We start from the raw sequence: 17,665 nt of genomic DNA on the forward strand, positions 1-17,665 counted from the left end.
TGATAACAGGTTATATTCCAGCGACCCGACAAATCCTATTTATGGTACTGTTAACAATATTTATTAAAATTAATGGGGTTTCCAGAGTGATGATATTGATTTGTGGGTTTCACCACAATACAATGAACTTATGATCAGCGACTAAACCTATTTTTGAAGTTCATTTTTTCATTTATGATTTGTATTGTTTCCCATTTTGACACTGAAATTTGGTCTTTGAGTCCTCTTAAAAAGCTCCAACCTGATGATAATATATTATCTTGCCATATGAGTCCAAGGAACGTAGATCCTACTTGAAAATCCCAACTTCTGATCCCGAAGATATGCTGAAAATTCCGTCAGTCTTCATCTTTTCCAATGTAGAGAGAATTTCTTCATAATGTTAAGCAACTCCCATTATTAGACTGAGTGTATACAAACTCACCTAGTGGAACACAAACGTTTAATGTTTTCAATGTTTGAGAGGAGACTACAAGCATTAGCCTCAATCAGAGCAGAAAATCTTTACCTCACTAAAGTGACTGCGAAAATAGTACTCCTAGTTCATGCACCCACTGCAAAGGGTTTCTCACTATTTCGGACGCACTATAGGCACCCCTAACAGGATTAGTACTGTGAGCTTTACAATGTACGTAGTACAAGGCCAGAAGTTGCTCTTTGCATGTGATAGATAAAACACTAACGTTTGCACCATTCGTATTTCCAGAGCCATCATAAGGTTGTTCTCTGAGTTAAACAATGGGAAGCTGGAGTCTCACCATCTCATCCAGAATAACTGAGGTTATAAACTCTCTAGTAGTTTTTTGATATATTGTAGAACCCAAGAAAACTTTCATGAGGTCAGAGATCTTCATCAACTCACCTGGCACAAATACTTGTTCTTCACCATTCACATCACGGAAACCCTCAGACACAATAGAGATCAGTGTTATGAGATTTTGTTTTGTTACATATATGAAAAGCAATTTCTTGGCTCATAGCTTCGAAATTCGTTTTGGATTTTCACATCCATGAAATTACATCTTTTCATGTTTCCCTTTATTCAGCTTTTCAATTGTGGAAAATCTTTAGAGCGAAGGCTCATCAACTGAAAGAAATTCCTGAACCGGGAGCCATGTCCTATAAATGCGAGTCCTTGTCTTGGAAGATAACGTATACTTGAGAATACATTTCTTCCAGGAATATCCTCGCCTTCAGTTGTTCATCTAAAATATGTCTGGTTAGTTGGTTTGCTATTGGATTTGATGTCTGCGCGTAGCGTAGTACAGCCACTTTATGGTACTCTGAAGTTTCGTGTATAAGGAATTTCTCTTTAGCCTTCTTCCAGTTGCAAAATCTACAGTAGAGAAATCGTTTCTAGTGGTTTTAGTAAGAACTTTTTAAATTATTTTTCAATATATCCATGCACTAAAAACAGAAAACGACGTTCATTTTGTTTGGATCGACGTGCAGCCACGGAAGGATTCAAATTGACACAAATTTCAATGTTCGAACTTTCATAGGCTGTTGTGGAAAGTTTGCAGGTAACGCTAAAATCTATTTGTGTTTTTAAAGTTCGAAGGGTGGGGAGAATCTAAACCATTTGCTAGACGTGGAGATTGAGAGGTTTCTTCTATAGCCACTGTTGTGATTGTGAAAAATACAAGATTTGAATTTACATTGTCAATTTAAATTTGTAATCCGTCAGCTGAACAATCATTTGAATTAATCTTTCCCTTCTTTTCTTTAATAATTTCACTACTTTGGTCCACGTGCTGTCTTTTCTTTTTCTTATGACAAATTGATCCATTTCAAATAAAACAACACTAAACAAAAAAACAACAAATGAAAAACTTCATATCAACGTTATATTCACAGTAACACAAATCAACACAGCTGTTTAAATAACATTACTGTTGGAGAAAACACGCTGCAAAACATGCCCTTTCAAAAACAGTGGTGGAGTCGAGCACAGCCAAATTGACAACGTTCAACAGTATATTGAAAAAAACACACAAAAAGACCTATGTTACCCGCACACAAAGAAAAAGGTCTTTTTGGCAGGTTTTGAGTCATATTTTCGAAGATTATCCAGATTGGCGGAATAATTATGGTATTTATACACGTAGCCAATGCAGCAAGAGTCGGTATAATATATATAAAAAAATTCATTCCACATTTTCACTTTTCTCTTTATAATGCTACAAGTATAGAGGGAACAGAATCTTTTAGATACTTAGAAAACGACATTTTATTTGTTGCAGCTACCGCTTTCTTGGAAGACTAGAGATAAAATCTAAAGCAAAAATATTTGAAATTGAGCATGAAACTTTTCATAAATACTAAATGAAATTTGAAATATGTTTGGCTTGGAACCAAGTTGCAAATCTTTCACAAAGCGGTAGCTGTTCAAAATACAGAACGCACTAAGAATTGCATACTTTCAATTAGAATCTACTATTTTCATAAAGATACTAGCTCAGCCTGCGCTCACTACACAGCACATTCAAGTATGAGCAAGAATCACCTTGTCATTCCTCACAACATCTGTACATATCCCTCTACAGACACAACTGAAGCACGTCTTGATAAAAAAAAAAAATCGGCAAGGGGTCTCATAAAGGTGAGATTTTTTCAATACCTACCACCGTTTTCTAGATTTGAGCCTACTTCCGGGCGGAGTTTCTAATTCATATATCATATGATCAGTGTTTTCTTCCTTCTTGCATGCAGTATGTAATGGACAAAACACTCAAAACAATAAAGATATGCTTCATTTTTCATTATTATTTAACCATGAATCAAATGCCGGAAAGATATACTGACCTCGTTTACAAATGCGCGGTGTTGGGATGTATAGCTCGTTGGAAATGATGCTTTACTTTTTAAATTTTCAATACTTCCGTGTACTCCTTAAAATGTAATAAAAAATAGCGTCCATTAAAAAATATATTCCATTCGAACTCAACAATCTTCACAAAATTTGCAATCGATCAGTGCAAACGGCAACTTTATGGAGTTTGTGGTTTCCGAAATACCTTTCTTAAAAGATTTTGACACAAACATATAAATATCGACAAACATAAACTTTTCTTGACCACAAACATATAAACGTAGCATTCTAATATGTAGATATTTCAAAATTTTCTTTTTGCTGCAAATAAATTTGTTCACGCTTTATGGTAGTTTTCGACGTAGCTAACACAGTGTCGCTATGTTCTGTACCTCCTTTATATACCCTGGTAATTGTTATAGATTTTTTTTCAATGAAACTGTAATTCCTCTCAACTCCAGGAATAATTAATTGCCAATCACTTTCCCATTCCAGTATTTCATCATTCTTGCCGAGGGAGGACAATTCCATTTTGGAAAATTTATGTGGGACGCGTCACCTTCATCCCCCGCGGCCGGCACGCCCATGTAATACACTTACAATATTATATTATGATTTTGTTGTTGAATATAATAATTCATTTCGGTAGAATTTTTTTTTCAACAATTTAGTAATGTTTACATATTCATAGAATCCTTGTTTTCATATTAAGAGTGTATAAACATGATCAGAAGCTGAAAATAGAACAAAAGTATTTATGATCACGATTTGGATTATTAATTACCCTTTTTTCTTCATTTTTTTTACATTTTCCTAAACGGTAAAGTTTTTATGTAATTTAACGTTTTAGCAGAAATGACTGTAACACTTCGTTTATGTACCGGTATTTGGTTTCAGTTCCGTAATTGTTGTTATGTTATATTCCTCTTACTGCTTTTCTTTTATTTATATTTTTCATTTTTTTCTCAATCAACAAGTACGTGAGTTGGTTCCATTTCAAACTGTGTATTAAGATGACACAATGCTTCTTGCTGTTAGGCATTTGTGAATATTTGCTTCATAAACATGAATTCTCTTTCCAATTAATAGCACTCACCCAATATTGTTAATAGACGAAGCATCACGACCTAGGTATTTTCCCAATTTTGTTCACATATTTTTATATTATACAATAAATTTTGGAATTGTAACGTTTTAAAAATGTTTATAGATTGTAAAGTTCGGCATCTAATCTAATCAAGTGTGTTGTAATTAACAACATTAAGATATACAGGCCTACATGTGAAGTAATGAAGTATTTATTCTTTTTACACTTGTTGTACGATGTGGAACTTCAGATTGACTTAGTGCAATAAATGTGACTGGTATATACTCGTACAGAACTGCGTGAATGCGAGCAAAAGCACAAATAGTTTAACATTAAATACGCAAATACACATATATCATGATAATAATAATAATAACTGTCATTATTAGCGAATTACTGCCGCAACTCAGAAGCTTCCACAGTACATGTTCTTTCACTAACATCTTCGCATACACGTACGACTTTTTATGTTTTAATATCCATTAATTGTAATCTTCCTCGCCCTGTCCCTTTCTTTCCTGATACCATACGCTCTAGCACGTCCCTTATGATACTGTGCCATCTTAACAAGTGTCCTAACCAGTTTCCCTTTTTCTTCTTAATATCTAAAATTGTTCTTTTCTCCGAAACCATTTCTACCACCCTCTCACTCATCTCCATACCCATATTCCGCTCAAGTCAGCTAATCTCCATTGATCTCCCCACCCCCATTTCGCTCGAGTGAGCTAATCTTCTCCATTCATTTGCACATCCACATTTCGAAACCTTCTAGTAATTTTGAATTTATTTTGCGTAATGGCTATGTTTATGTCCGAGCAGCCCCATTAGATAATGCCGCAACGAGTTTTAGGCCCTCCATCTGCAACAGCGGCATGACCGCTCGAATGTAAGCAAATGCGGATAAATTTTGGTATTCGGGCTGCTGTTGCTAGTGCGTTTGGTGGCTTGATTTCGGATTCGGACCGAGGGCGGATGCTGAGCAATCGGTCCTTTTTAACCAGGAGGAAATATAAGTACAAAGGACTCAAGGCTGGTATGCCGTCTACTTCTGAATGTTTCGATGTTGGTTGTATTCGATTTGCGTTTTTCAATTGTCTATCACAGTCTTCGTGTGTGGGATTTTCCAGACGTTGGGTTGAAGGTGTGCGATTTATTTTCAATGGTTTGCTTCGATGACGATGAGAGTTTGGTCACAGTTCCAGACTGTTGGATTCGAGAACAAGGCACAGAATGTAAATGTTTATGGCCATCAATTCGTAAAATTTAATCGATATGTAATTTTTCATTTTCATCCTGAGCAATCCTGGAAACAGTAGGGCCTACGTCTCATTGCGACTCTTCAGGCCATTGAAATTGCCAGCATGTAGTAGGTTTTGCTATTCAAATTTAAAAAAGATGCCTGAAATGTATCTCAGCTCGCTGTACATAACTGTTCTACTGGTTGCCTCACAAAAAAATTAACCTTATCTTCTTCCTACCTACAATATTAATGTTATGTTTTAAAACGTGCCCCTTAAATGATAAATAGAACATTAACGTGCAAACAGCACATTTCTAGAGCTTGTGGTTTCCGAGGTCTCATTGTCGAAAAGAACTAGCCACAAACGTTAGACGGTATTAACCACACAGATATAACTCTAGCACTTTTTATATAGATATTATTTTCATGTAATCCCTCAGAGAATTTATTCCAAAAGTTTTGATCAGTTGAACCACGTTTAACGTAAGTATTAGCGAATAATGTTGAGATTATGTTAGATATCCTTATTTTGTCACCTGGCCCATTCCACGAATTTGCTCTACTTGAGCAATGCCACCTGGATACAAGGCCTTACAACTACATCATCCGGGGCGCGTGACGTCACATACTGTAGGCCATCAAGGCAGATTGCTTCTGCAATGTAAAATGTGATTCTTGTTCTCGTAACTGAAGTAAAACAAAATGGTTTATAAGTGTTGTGTTCCTAGGTATAAAGGAAACCATCAAGGAGAACTGAAAGTGCATTTATTTTCTTTCACTCGAGAAAATGAACTCCATAAGAAATAAAAGAAAAGTATACCACGACAAAATTTAATAGTTACGAAGAATTCAATGGTAAGTATCAACACAGTTTTATTGAATTCACAGGATAACAAAATTTGGCAATTACCCTAAGTGAAAGATTCAATAAAAGCGGTAACTTAAAATGTTATCAACATGAAATTCAAGCATCATTTTGTTTGTCTTCCAGCATTAAATTATTACGTGCATTAAAAGGTGCTAAATTTCAAAAGTATTAAACAGTATAAAATACAGAAAATTTAACAGTTAGACTTACTTAGACAATTTAATATTTTCCATATTGGGAAGGGAGGGTGCAGATAACAAATCCACCTTACATTGTACAGAATTTAGATTACGTAAAATTAGTTCAGCTTGCTTTAGAAATGAAAGAATGAACATACAGTCGGATGCATACTATTTTATAAGACCATGAATACAATGAAATAATAATTTCCTTATATTCTATGAAAGGACCTGTTATTTAAACCCTTGCCTGAATATTTTCAGACAGCGCTGTTATAATGCACATGGATAGTGCATACATTTTTATGAACCCATTTATGGGGAAAGTTTCACAACCATGGTCAGAGAAAAGTTAGAAAGAAAAGCATGGTACTATTGAATGATTACACGGATCCGTACATAAATTAATGAAATGTATGCCTTGTCTGTGCATTCATTTCTTGTACATTCAACAATTATTTTGAGATGTGCACTTCCATTCCCTGGAGCAAATTTTCTTTAAGAGGTCTTCTACAAAAACACCAACCTACCTGTGCAACATGGCCACTAGAAAGTACAAATATGTAACTGAGTCATGGCAGGAGCGCAGCAGGGGGTGCACGCGGTAGCGTAAAGGTGCGTCCGTAGGGAGCAGACGCGTCAGTGGTGGTGGGTATACCTGTAAAAGAGGATTGTGGAAAATCACTGCTTTTATGATACAAACATATGTGATTGGTCCCTTCATTTACTCTCATTACAGCCTTTATTCAGACTTCCAATATGGACATAATAAATAATCCTTGAGTGCATACGTATTCATCACCAACATTTCAATATTTCCACATCTTAACTCTTCACCTTCGTATACCCTCAATTACCTTCCTACGCTTAATACACTGTTCTCAATGATTACATGGAAGACAATGGATGTCGAACATGTTACACTTCGATTTCTTTTAGAAATCCGTGTCGGACGTACGAATACAACGTACTTCGATTTTTCACATATTGCGATATTATTACTAAGTCCGTAAATTTTAGAAATTTACTATTCGTCTCTATTTACATTATGAGCGAATACGTGTATACCAGTTCCGACTTTCAGTTCTGTATTTTCACGTAATACGCATTTCACAGGTATGGACACACCATATTTTTTAAAATTATTTTCACACTACTCTATGAAAATATTATTACAAACTTCTCCTGTAAATTTTACAACTATGTGGATACGTATAATCAATTTTCACCCTATTGCGATTAAAATTTGGAGGACTTTCATTTTGTACCTTTTTCTTGAAATGAAAAACTTAGGTTAATTAATTATTGTTTTTGTGGCCTACTCTACGTAATTACAGAAATAGAATATTTTACTCTCTCATAGGTTTTGAACTATTTCCACATGGCAGCATATGGAAATTCGGAATTTAGCTCCGAAATTCTAATATACTTTTTTTTTACAATATGTATCCGAATAGAAGTGGTTCTAAAACGCTGACCCCCATTTGAAGTAGCCAGAAAATAAATAACTCCTCCGTAGAGATCGTGTTTTTAATTTAATTTAGGTTGTTTAGCTTGTCAGTAGTAATGAGGTTGAGTTCCTGTTATTGATATTCCCATTCATATTTATTTGCAGGTTTGTCATATTAATTTTAAAGAAGTGGATATTGATATGGAAACCCGTCATATGGATAACCAAATGGGGAAGATTCTTAGTGCAAAACTTGAAAGGCCAAGACTCAAGGAATGTGCAATTCCTGAGATTTTGTCAGGGTGTCCATCCTGTCTCACGACTTCCTGCGCACAAGCACAAGCTCTACCGTCTCGTGAAGAAAAGGCTCGAAGAGGAGAACCTCAAAATTTGCAAGAGACCATCGAGAACAGCAAAGCAACTTACAGCGAGTATGAAGCTAAGGGAACATTCTTGACATTCAGTGATTTCTAAGACAAGATTCATAACTTGAAGCTGCCTGCAAACGAGCGTGATTAACATAACTGATTTGCTTATGTTTTTGAAATTTTCACCTGACAGTTATCAAGGAGTATGTTTCTGTGGAAAAAAATATGTCATTAAAGTATTTCTTTAGAGATATTCAAGGTAAATCAAAAAATGCGAAGGTATTAAGAAATTTCAGTGATTTGAAAACTGCTTTAGGTATTGCAGAAAGTTTGGGAAAATCTGAGATATCAGTTAAGGAAGCTTACGAAGTAGTCTTGTGCATTTTAAATGGTGTTCGTGACAGGGATGATACAACATATTCAACAAACTTGTCTTTTATAATTAACCAGATAGAACTTATGCATCCCAAAGAACGTTACAGGTATGATAGTGATTGTCTTCTGTTTTCGTCGCTTTTACACTTCATGTCATCATGTGCTTTTCGTTTCATTAGAAACTCGGGGAATTTCATCCTACAATTTGAATCGACTATAAGATAACTTTGTAAGAGTGAGGTTGCGAATCCCGGTAACGAGAAGCTAGATGATTTCTTTTTAAAATATGTTGAAGAGAAATTTCCAGTGTTACAAGAAAGTGACAAGCATGTTACACTTATGGTGGACGAAATTCACATTAAGCCTTTAAAAGACTACAAGGGAGGAAATGTAATCGGTGCATCATTTAATGAAAATGGCGTTGCACGTAGTGCACAAACATTTATGGTACAAAGTGTGTTCTCTAAATACAAGGATGTTGTACATATTTTACCTGCCCATAAGGTCGAAGCTGGTGGTCTGTATAATGTTATTCGTAAACTAATTGTAGGGTTGGAGGCAATAGGGTTTAAAATAGTGTGTGTATTTTCTGACAATAATGCTATTAATAGGAAAGCTATGTCATTTTTTCCAGCAAACGAATATTGTGTATCCTCACCCATGTGACTGTACAAGACCTTTGTTTTTCCTTATTGATTCTGTCCACATATTGAAATGCATAAGAAACAATTGGTTGAATATTAAGGACAGTGAAACCAGTATGATGTTCCCTGACTTTAGTGGTCATGCTATTCATGTAGCACCTTTTGCAAGTGTGCGAATGTTATACAGATTAGAGGAAAATAAATTTGTTAAATCTGGATATGGGCCATATGTAAAATCTCTGTTTCCTTCGAATTTGAAGCGTCAGAATGTAAAATTGGTTTTGCAAGTGTTCAATGAGTTTGTTGTTGAGGCATTAAAAACCTTAAGTGTTAATCACAATGTACGCATAGTGAGACCACTGCGAACTTCATTTCCCATATTCTTACCTTGTGGAAAATAGTGAATGTTAAATCTCCATCCAAAGGTTGTTGAGTTGAGTTTAGTTTAGCGTCCCTTTCAGCAGCGAGGCTATATGAGACGTGGACCTACTGATTAACGTGGAATCCGAACCACATGAGCTCCCGCCGGAAATCGAACCCGGGTCTTCCACGCCAAAGGCGCGTACGCTAACCGCTTAGCCACGAAGGAGCTCTCCATCCAAAGGGTCACGTTTGAATAATAATAATAATAATTTTATTGTCCTTGAACCAATTATGGCAATAGACAACGTCAATGTATACATCAAAATATTACAATATGTCAACTTTCACATTTGATTTGCGCAAAGTATTCATCTAATGGATAAAATGGCCTTTCTAATAGCCAATTGTATAATTTGTTTAAATATATTTATGAGACTCGAAGATAATTTACTTAGTAACCCATTATACAATTTTATGCCTAGTACATCATAGTTATTCTTCAACTAATTGACTCTCTTATATGGTACATCTATGAGTTTATTGTACCTTGTATGTACGAATGCAAGTTGTATCTGTACTGTAATTCAGGTAGTATGTTTTTCACAAACAAAATAGCTGTGTGTATATATAAATTTATCACGGTTAATATTCTCAAATTTCTAAATAAAGGTTTACAATATGTCATTTAAGGTAATATGTCATTTATAGTCAAGGTTTTGAATTTTCTAAAATAATAATTGTAAATTGTAATTATCCTCGATTTTTCTGTTATTAAAACGAAGTTAGCAAGTTTTCCACCGATTTGTAATAATAATAGTATCCTAATTTGAGATTTAAATCATTTCAAGAAAAGCTATGGTTCTCAATGACCTCTGGTGGTATTTTTTTGGAATGATAAGTTTGTTCATGTGCAGCGCTACCTGGGATCGTCAGATCACAGGCAGCTATCAAATAGGAAGGAAAACGATTATATTTGGTGTCAAAATTGAATATGTTTAAACCTAATCGGCTTCTAAATTAAATTAAGTGTTGATAGTGTATTTGATAAATTGTGAATATGTGAGTTTATTGCTGAAAAAGCTTTGGTTTATAACTGGAATACCTACTGTAAGTAAATTATTTTCTAGAATTTCTCTTGGCAAGTTAGTACGCCATTTAAGATTGTGGTTATTTCTATGCTGCTATCGCTGGTCGATATTTGAATGATAATGAGTTTTATAGTTGAGTTCTCAATTTTGTGATCTAAATTAAATTCATTTTGTGTTATTTTTTGTATTCTCAAAATTTGGCAATTAATTATATTGTTCGAGTTTACAGATATAAAGTTGATAATATCCGATTTAACTCTATTATTTGACTAATGTAGAGCTTAGTTTACCTGGCGTGCTATGAGAGTATTTTTACTAGTAGCTATTGGGTTTAATAAGTTCCCACTTTTGTTCAGTTACTTGAACTATACCAACATAACCATAATTTATTTTTTAGTGGGGGAATTAAATTCTCCTTCCTTCCAGCGTGCACGTTTAAGTTGTCTTTGCGGAGGCAGGTGCGCGTGTAACGTGTTAATATCCTTCCAAAATAATTGTAGTACTAATATAAATATATATTTAGAAACAGGATATACGTTACAAATCTAAATAGCTGCCTGTGATCTCAGTTGGTGAGTGGGAATGTAAAATATGTTATTAATTTTTGTTATGTGATAGATAGAGCCGGATTATTTTGTAAAAGGGTTGCATTATAGTTAAATAGTAAGTAATTACAATTGTATTGAGCGTCACCGAGTGGTTCGTAAGATGGCGACCGGACCTGTTAATCATGACCTACGTCTTGAACTTGATCATTTCGAAAATGGTGATACTGGAGTTTTAGTAATTAACCAAACTCAATTGACAAATCCTGGTGTGGAAAATCACACTAGTGATCCTGGTGTTTTGAGTGACGCTGGAAAGAATAATACGGTAGAAAATGATTCATTTGTTATTGCAAGTGGCAATAAAAATCAGAGTGATAACGTTTGTATTAAGACTTCGCCTAGTCGCCCGGGGGTGTCAGGTGGCCACGAGCAAACAGCAGTCGGCGGTCAAGGCCGTTCACTTCCAACAGCTGGTGGTAGCTTATCAGCACAAATACGAGGAATTCGTTCGCACTTGGCTGGAACCAGGGGCGGATCCAGGGGGGGCGATTGGGGCAATCGCCCCCCCTTCCAGAAGAGGAAACTTTCTTATTTTATATATATAAATAAAACCCATCCCAAAGTTTGGAGCCCTTAAAAGTCGCAGTATGACAACCCACCGCCCCCCCCCCCAGAAGTCGGTCCTGGATCCGCCCCTGGCTGGAACTCAGATATTTCCTTCAGAATCAGTTGTAAATAATTTCACATTGCAATACTAATGCTTCTGTTTTGAGAACAGATTTAAGTAAACTTGTAACTCATTCAGCACAAAAATCTGTAAACGATTTTGCTCGTAATATACCCTTTTCTGATGGAAGCAAAGATATAGAACTCTTTCAGTTTTTGCTTTCTGTTTATAAAATCAATAAACTGAGGTTGTTTCCCTTAGAATGTATTATGATGTTGGCTATTGGAAAAACTACTGGGTTATTAAATACAGAATTACTTAAGTTGTTGGGCAATGTTAATAACTGGTTGGAGGTATGTCGTGCCTTACGAACTTCTCTGTTGACACCATTAGGCTTACGAGAAATAAATAGATTGTTTGTTGAACGTATTCAGAGCAAGAATGAAAATATATTAGAATATATCAGCAATATTTATGATGCTTATGTGGTGTTTCAAGGTACTCTAAATGAAGAGGGTATTAAAGTGAATGTTTTACAGGGTATGAAACCAGATATTAGATACGCAATTTTTAAATATAATATTCCATCAACTTATCAAGAACTTTATGAGGAAGTTGTTAAATATGTGAATTATGAAAGATCAAAATTAGTCTATGATGAAATGTGCAGGTCAAATTTTTCTATTGAGTGTAAAAAGAGAATAAAATGTTATTTTTGTGGCGGGGATCATAAGGTTATAAATTGTATGTATAAAAAGCAACAACAAAAACAACAGGCGGCCTTGATGAATAGAACGTCAACCGAAGATAATAGGAAACCTATAGCTACATTTATCGATGCGTATTTTTTGGGACGAAAGTTAGAAGGAGCCTTAGATACTTGCAGTACAGTGAATCTTTGTGATATAGACTCTTTTAAAGAATGGGAACAAAACACTAACTGGAGAGTGCAATATATTAAAGATACTTTTCGTGGAGTGGGGATTGGAAAGGAAGTGCTTTATTTAGATCAATGTGTTGTTCTACCGATAAAAATTGGTGGTTTAACTTACAAACTTAAATTCTTTTTGCATAAAAACTTGTCACCTAAGTTTATTATAGGAATAGACGGAATTAGTTTTCTTAAAGGAACAATAGACATTAACAAGAAGCAATTTATAATAGATGGTGGAAAAGTTAAAGTTCCCGTGAGGTTAAATAATACCCCTACTCCTTAGAAAAATGATTCTGCCGCAGAAACTAATCATTCCAGGTCCCATATGGTCCCGACTTCTAAATGGTTTGTGGAACATCAGGCGTATCGCGATGGTGTGCAAGCAGAAATAGGTTCAAACAGCAGAGCTACATCCAGGGCGGTGGTACATAATTTTCAACAGTCTGGTACACAGGGGGATGGATCCAATGTACGAGAGGATACAAGAACTCCTAATAGGCAGGCTACCAAGGTTTTGGTCGATCCCAAGTTGGTGAATGAAGATCCTGATTTACCAAGGTATGTAAATGAGTTGGTTGCTAATTATTCTGACGTTTTCAGTGATCGTATTGGAACAGTTAAAAACTTTGAGTATGAATTAAAAGTGACTGATAAAACCCCTATTCGAAATAAAGCATATCCGATTTCACGTAGTGAACAGAAGGAGATGGATAAAATTATTGATGATTGGTTAGAACAGAACATTATTGAAAAAAGTAATAGTTGTTGGGGTTTTCCTGCATTTTTAGTTAAAAATAAGAGTGGGGGAAGAAGATTAGTAGTCAATTACAAAGGTTTGAATGACAGACTGTTGGTTAATTCTCAATATACTCCGCTTATTGAGGATGTTATTGCACAATTATCTCAAGGGCGTATCTTTAGTGTGATCGATCTACGTAAAGCTTATCTACAACTGAAGATATCTGAGAATTCGCGCCAGTATACTGCGTTTTTGACGCACAGAGGCCTTTTTCAATTTCGTTATTTACCTTTCGGATTATCTGTGGGGTCTTACTTGTTGTCAAAACTTATGACAGACTTGTTATATCCCTTAAAAGAGGGAGGATTGGAGTGGTTTTTTGATGATGTCGTACTGGTTTCTAAAGATATTGTTTCGCATAAGAAATTGTTGACAAAAGTGTTGAATATTTTTCGTGAAAATGGTATTACGCTGTCACTTGATAAGAGTGTTATGTTTCAAACTAGAGTTTCTTATTTAGGTCATATTATTGAATATAATAAATTTGAAATGGATCCTGCTCGCCTAGATATTATACGAAACTTACCAGCACCCAAAAATCGTCGAGGGGTGTTGCGCTTATGTTCATTCTTGCAGTATTACTCAAGGTTCGTGCCTGGTTTTCATGAAATAATGCATCCAATAAATTAATTGAGATCTCCTAAGGTGGCATTTCATTGGGGACCCGCCCAGAAAAAAGCCTTAGATGATATCAAGGCAATGTTCGAATCCCACATTGTACTTAAATTACCCGATTTAAACCAAAAGTTTATAGTGTGTTGCGATTCATCATTAAAAAGTCTTGGAGGGGTGATCCAACAGTACGATTCAGAAGGCTACTTGAGATCTGTAGCGTATTTCAGTCGAAAATTACGTCCTTATGATTATAGTAAGCCCATTTATTTGCTTGAATTGATGTCAGTAGTAGAGACTCTAGAACGATTTAAAATCTATTTACACAATAAATTTGAATTATTAGTAGATAATCAAAGTTTGTCTTATGCCCTCAAGAATATTAAACGTGTAAAAAAATATGGTAGCTTATTGCATAGGTTGTTTGCCTTTCATTTTGATGTTAAGCACATATCGTCAAATTTAAATGTAACATCTGATTTTATTTCTAGAGTATATAACACCCATGATTTCGAATTGATTGAGAATGTACAATCTAGTGATGAGGAAATGCAAAACCTATGTATGGTAAATATGTGGGATATGCCCTATGCATCTTTATCTATTAAGGAGCATCAGTATAAAGATCCTTTTTTGTCAGAAATAATTAAAAAATTGGAAAGCAAACAACAGGTAGAAGGTTATAAATTGGTAAACGGAATACTTTGTAAGAAAACAAAAGCATATAAGAATCCCTATAAGGTTTGTGTTCCCAAAAATTTATGGAGAGTATTGTTGGAATTCTATCATGGACAAATTTTGCCCGGTGGTCACGGAGGGGTGAGCCGTACGATTGGGAAATTAGCCTCGCGCTATACATGGCCTGGTATCTTGAAAGATATTAAGGAATACGTAACCACTTGTAACGAATGTCAATTAGCAAAAGCCGGAAATAGGAAAAAGATGGGGTTGCTAGTATCAGAATATGAAAAGACTGTAAACGGTCTTTGGTATGGAGATGTAATTGGGCCAATAACAAGATCAAAATCAGGACGTTATTGTTTAATTATAGTAGATGGTTGTTCACGTTTTGTTTATCTGGAACCTATTAAAGTTTTGTCCAGCCAAAGTATTATAAATAAGATGTATAGGTTAATGTGTAGGCATGGGTTTATACATGCTTTCGCCCATGATTGTCACTCTATTTTTGTATCTAAATTGTTCACGGACTTTTTATATAGTCAAGGAATCAAAGATATCAGGATTTCCCCTTACGCAGCCTTTTCGAATTTGAGTGAAAGATACATACGTTCTGTGAAAAATGGGTTAAAGATATTTTTCCATGATAAACAACAACAGTGGGATAAGGGCATACACGAAATTGAATTTTCACTCAATAATTCGATCCACACAGAACTAAAGTGTAGTCCATTGGATATGGTATACGGGTATAATGTGTGTGACCCTCTTGACACTAAGTGGAATGTGGATAAGAATAAAGGTGAAATTTGGGCATCGGCGATGCGTAATATGGAGTTAGCGTGGAAGAGGAGGAAGGCGTTATATGATAAAAAGAGAATTCCTGTTGATTATAAGGTGGGGGATAAATTATTAATAAAATCGCAACTTAAGTCGTCATTGGTGGACAAGTTTAATAAGAGCTTGGCTTATCGTTGGGAGGGCCCGTACACATTGGTCAAATTCCTGGGTCAGAACAGTGTTCAAATTAGATCTGATGCTAACCCTAATGATGTTCGTAGGTCACATGTAGCCCTTACTAAAAAGTATCGAGAGAGAAGAGATGTAACTGCAACATAAAAAAAATCCGGCTAATTTAGAGTATCTGAGTCAGAGAGTGTTACCACTTACCAGTTTTAGTTTGGTTATGTATTTGTTTGTGTATTATTTGTTTTGATCAAATAGTAATTGTTATTTCTATTGCAGGCCTGCAATGCCGTGTTTTGTGTATTGTCGCGACTACCATTGATGTATGTATGTGTCCATGAATAAGTTTGGTTTCGGATATTGTCTATTATTGCAGAATTTGTCAGCTGTATGTAAGTAGTATGTTTTTATTGTTTATTGCCTAAATGGATGTTCTGGAGAGCCAATATCTGTAAAAAAAATCAATTCTGCATTTCCAGGTTAGCTAACATTGTTAATTTGAGCATTGATAAATAGTTTGATAATGCTTATGAGGAATAAGATTTGAAATTAATCTATCCGATATTAGACAAGATTGAAGAATAATCTAGGCTGTATTCTTATAATTTATTAATGAGTTAATTGCCATAATTATTAACGGGTGATGGATTAGAAGTAGAGATCCATGAGTGAATGTATTTTGTATGGCGATGGATGATTCTGGTTATTATTAGTATTTGATTTTGTTTAGTTCATTTCTTTTTCTTTTTTTTCTTTCTTTTTCTTTTTGGGGGTTAGGTATGAATGATGGAGTGGATGATTCAAATTAACTAACGGAGATATTATTAGTAGTTACCTTATGGCAATTCCTTATTAAATGGATTATAATTTAGGAACGTTTATATTAAAAAGGTTAACTTTTTAATTAGAGAGGGCCGGATGTGTGTAATATGTCATTTATAGTCAAGGTTTTGAATTTTCTAAAATAATAATTGTAAATTGTAATTATCCTCGATTTTTCTGTTATTAAAACGAAGTTAGCAAGTTTTCCACCGATTTGTAATAATAATAGTATCCTAATTTGAGATTTAAATCATTTCAAGAAAAGCTGTGGTTCTCAATGTGGTGGTATTTTTTTGGAATGATAAGTTTGTTCATGTGCAGCGCTACCTGGGATCGTCAGATCACAGGCAGCTATCAAATAGGAAGGAAAACGATTATATTTGGTGTCAAAATTGAATATGTTTAAACCTAATCGGCTTCTAAATTAAATTAAGTGTTGATAGTGTATTTGATAAATTGTGAATATGTGAGTTTATTGCTGAAAAAGCTTTGGTTTATAACTGGAATACCTACTGTAAGTAAATTATTTTCTAGAATTTCTCTTGGCAAGTTAGTACGCCATTTAACATTGTGGTTATTTCTATGCTGCTATCGCTGGTCGATATTTGAATGATAATGAGTTTTATAGTTGAGTTCTCAATTTTGTGATCTAAATTAAATTTATTTTGTGTTATTTTTTGTATTCTCAAAATTTGGCAATTAATTATATTGTTCGAGTTTACAGATATAAAGTTGATAATATCCGATTTAACTCTATTATTTGACTAATGTAGAGCTTAGTTTACCTGACGTGCTATGAGAGTATTTTTACTAGTAGCTATTGGGTTTAATAAGTTCCACTTTTGTTCAGTTACTTGAACTATACCAACATAACCATAATTTATTTTTTAGTGGGGGAATTAAATTCTCCTTCCTTCCAGCGTGCACGTTTAAGTCGTCTTTGCGGAGGCAGGTGCGCGTGTAACGTGTTAATATCCTTCCAAAATAATTGTAGTACTAATATAAATATATATTTAGAAACAGGATATACGTTACAAATGCACTGTTTGATGTGAATTTGTCTTAATTCTAATTACTTTTTTCTGTATTAATAGGATATCATTGATATTCATATTTATTTTATTTCATCTTTATGATCATACATATTGCATGAATTCGTGCGCAT

General features: G+C 34.7%; 2 protein-coding genes across 3 annotated transcripts in view; both read left to right on the top strand.

The window, feature by feature from the left end:
- Positions 1-11,627, top strand: part of LOC145675846 (uncharacterized) — a 43,466-nt gene extending 31,839 nt beyond the window's left edge. The window contains exon 2 of the mRNA XM_081746583.1: positions 7,802-11,627. Within this exon, the coding sequence (XP_081602709.1) occupies positions 7,802-8,093 (292 nt within the window). The 3' untranslated portion in view covers positions 8,094-11,627. The remainder of the gene's footprint in view (positions 1-7,801) is intronic.
- Positions 11,628-11,931: 304 nt separating this feature from the next.
- Positions 11,932-17,280, top strand: LOC145675002 (uncharacterized). Of its 2 annotated transcripts, none has more exons than XM_081745348.1 (2): positions 11,932-13,181; positions 15,958-17,280. In XM_081745348.1, exons 1-2 carry the CDS (start codon positions 12,949-12,951, stop codon positions 15,998-16,000), a joined length of 276 nt encoding a protein of 91 aa, XP_081601474.1. In that variant the 5' UTR covers positions 11,932-12,948; the 3' UTR covers positions 16,001-17,280. Both variants share the same exon structure in this region; 1 of them encodes a protein (XP_081601474.1).
- Positions 17,281-17,665: the final 385 nt, after the last annotated feature.

Source organism: Thermobia domestica, chromosome 18 (assembly GCF_964235325.1).
Source record: "Thermobia domestica chromosome 18, izTheDome1.hap1.1, whole genome shotgun sequence".
NCBI lineage: Eukaryota > Metazoa > Arthropoda > Insecta > Zygentoma > Lepismatidae > Thermobia > Thermobia domestica.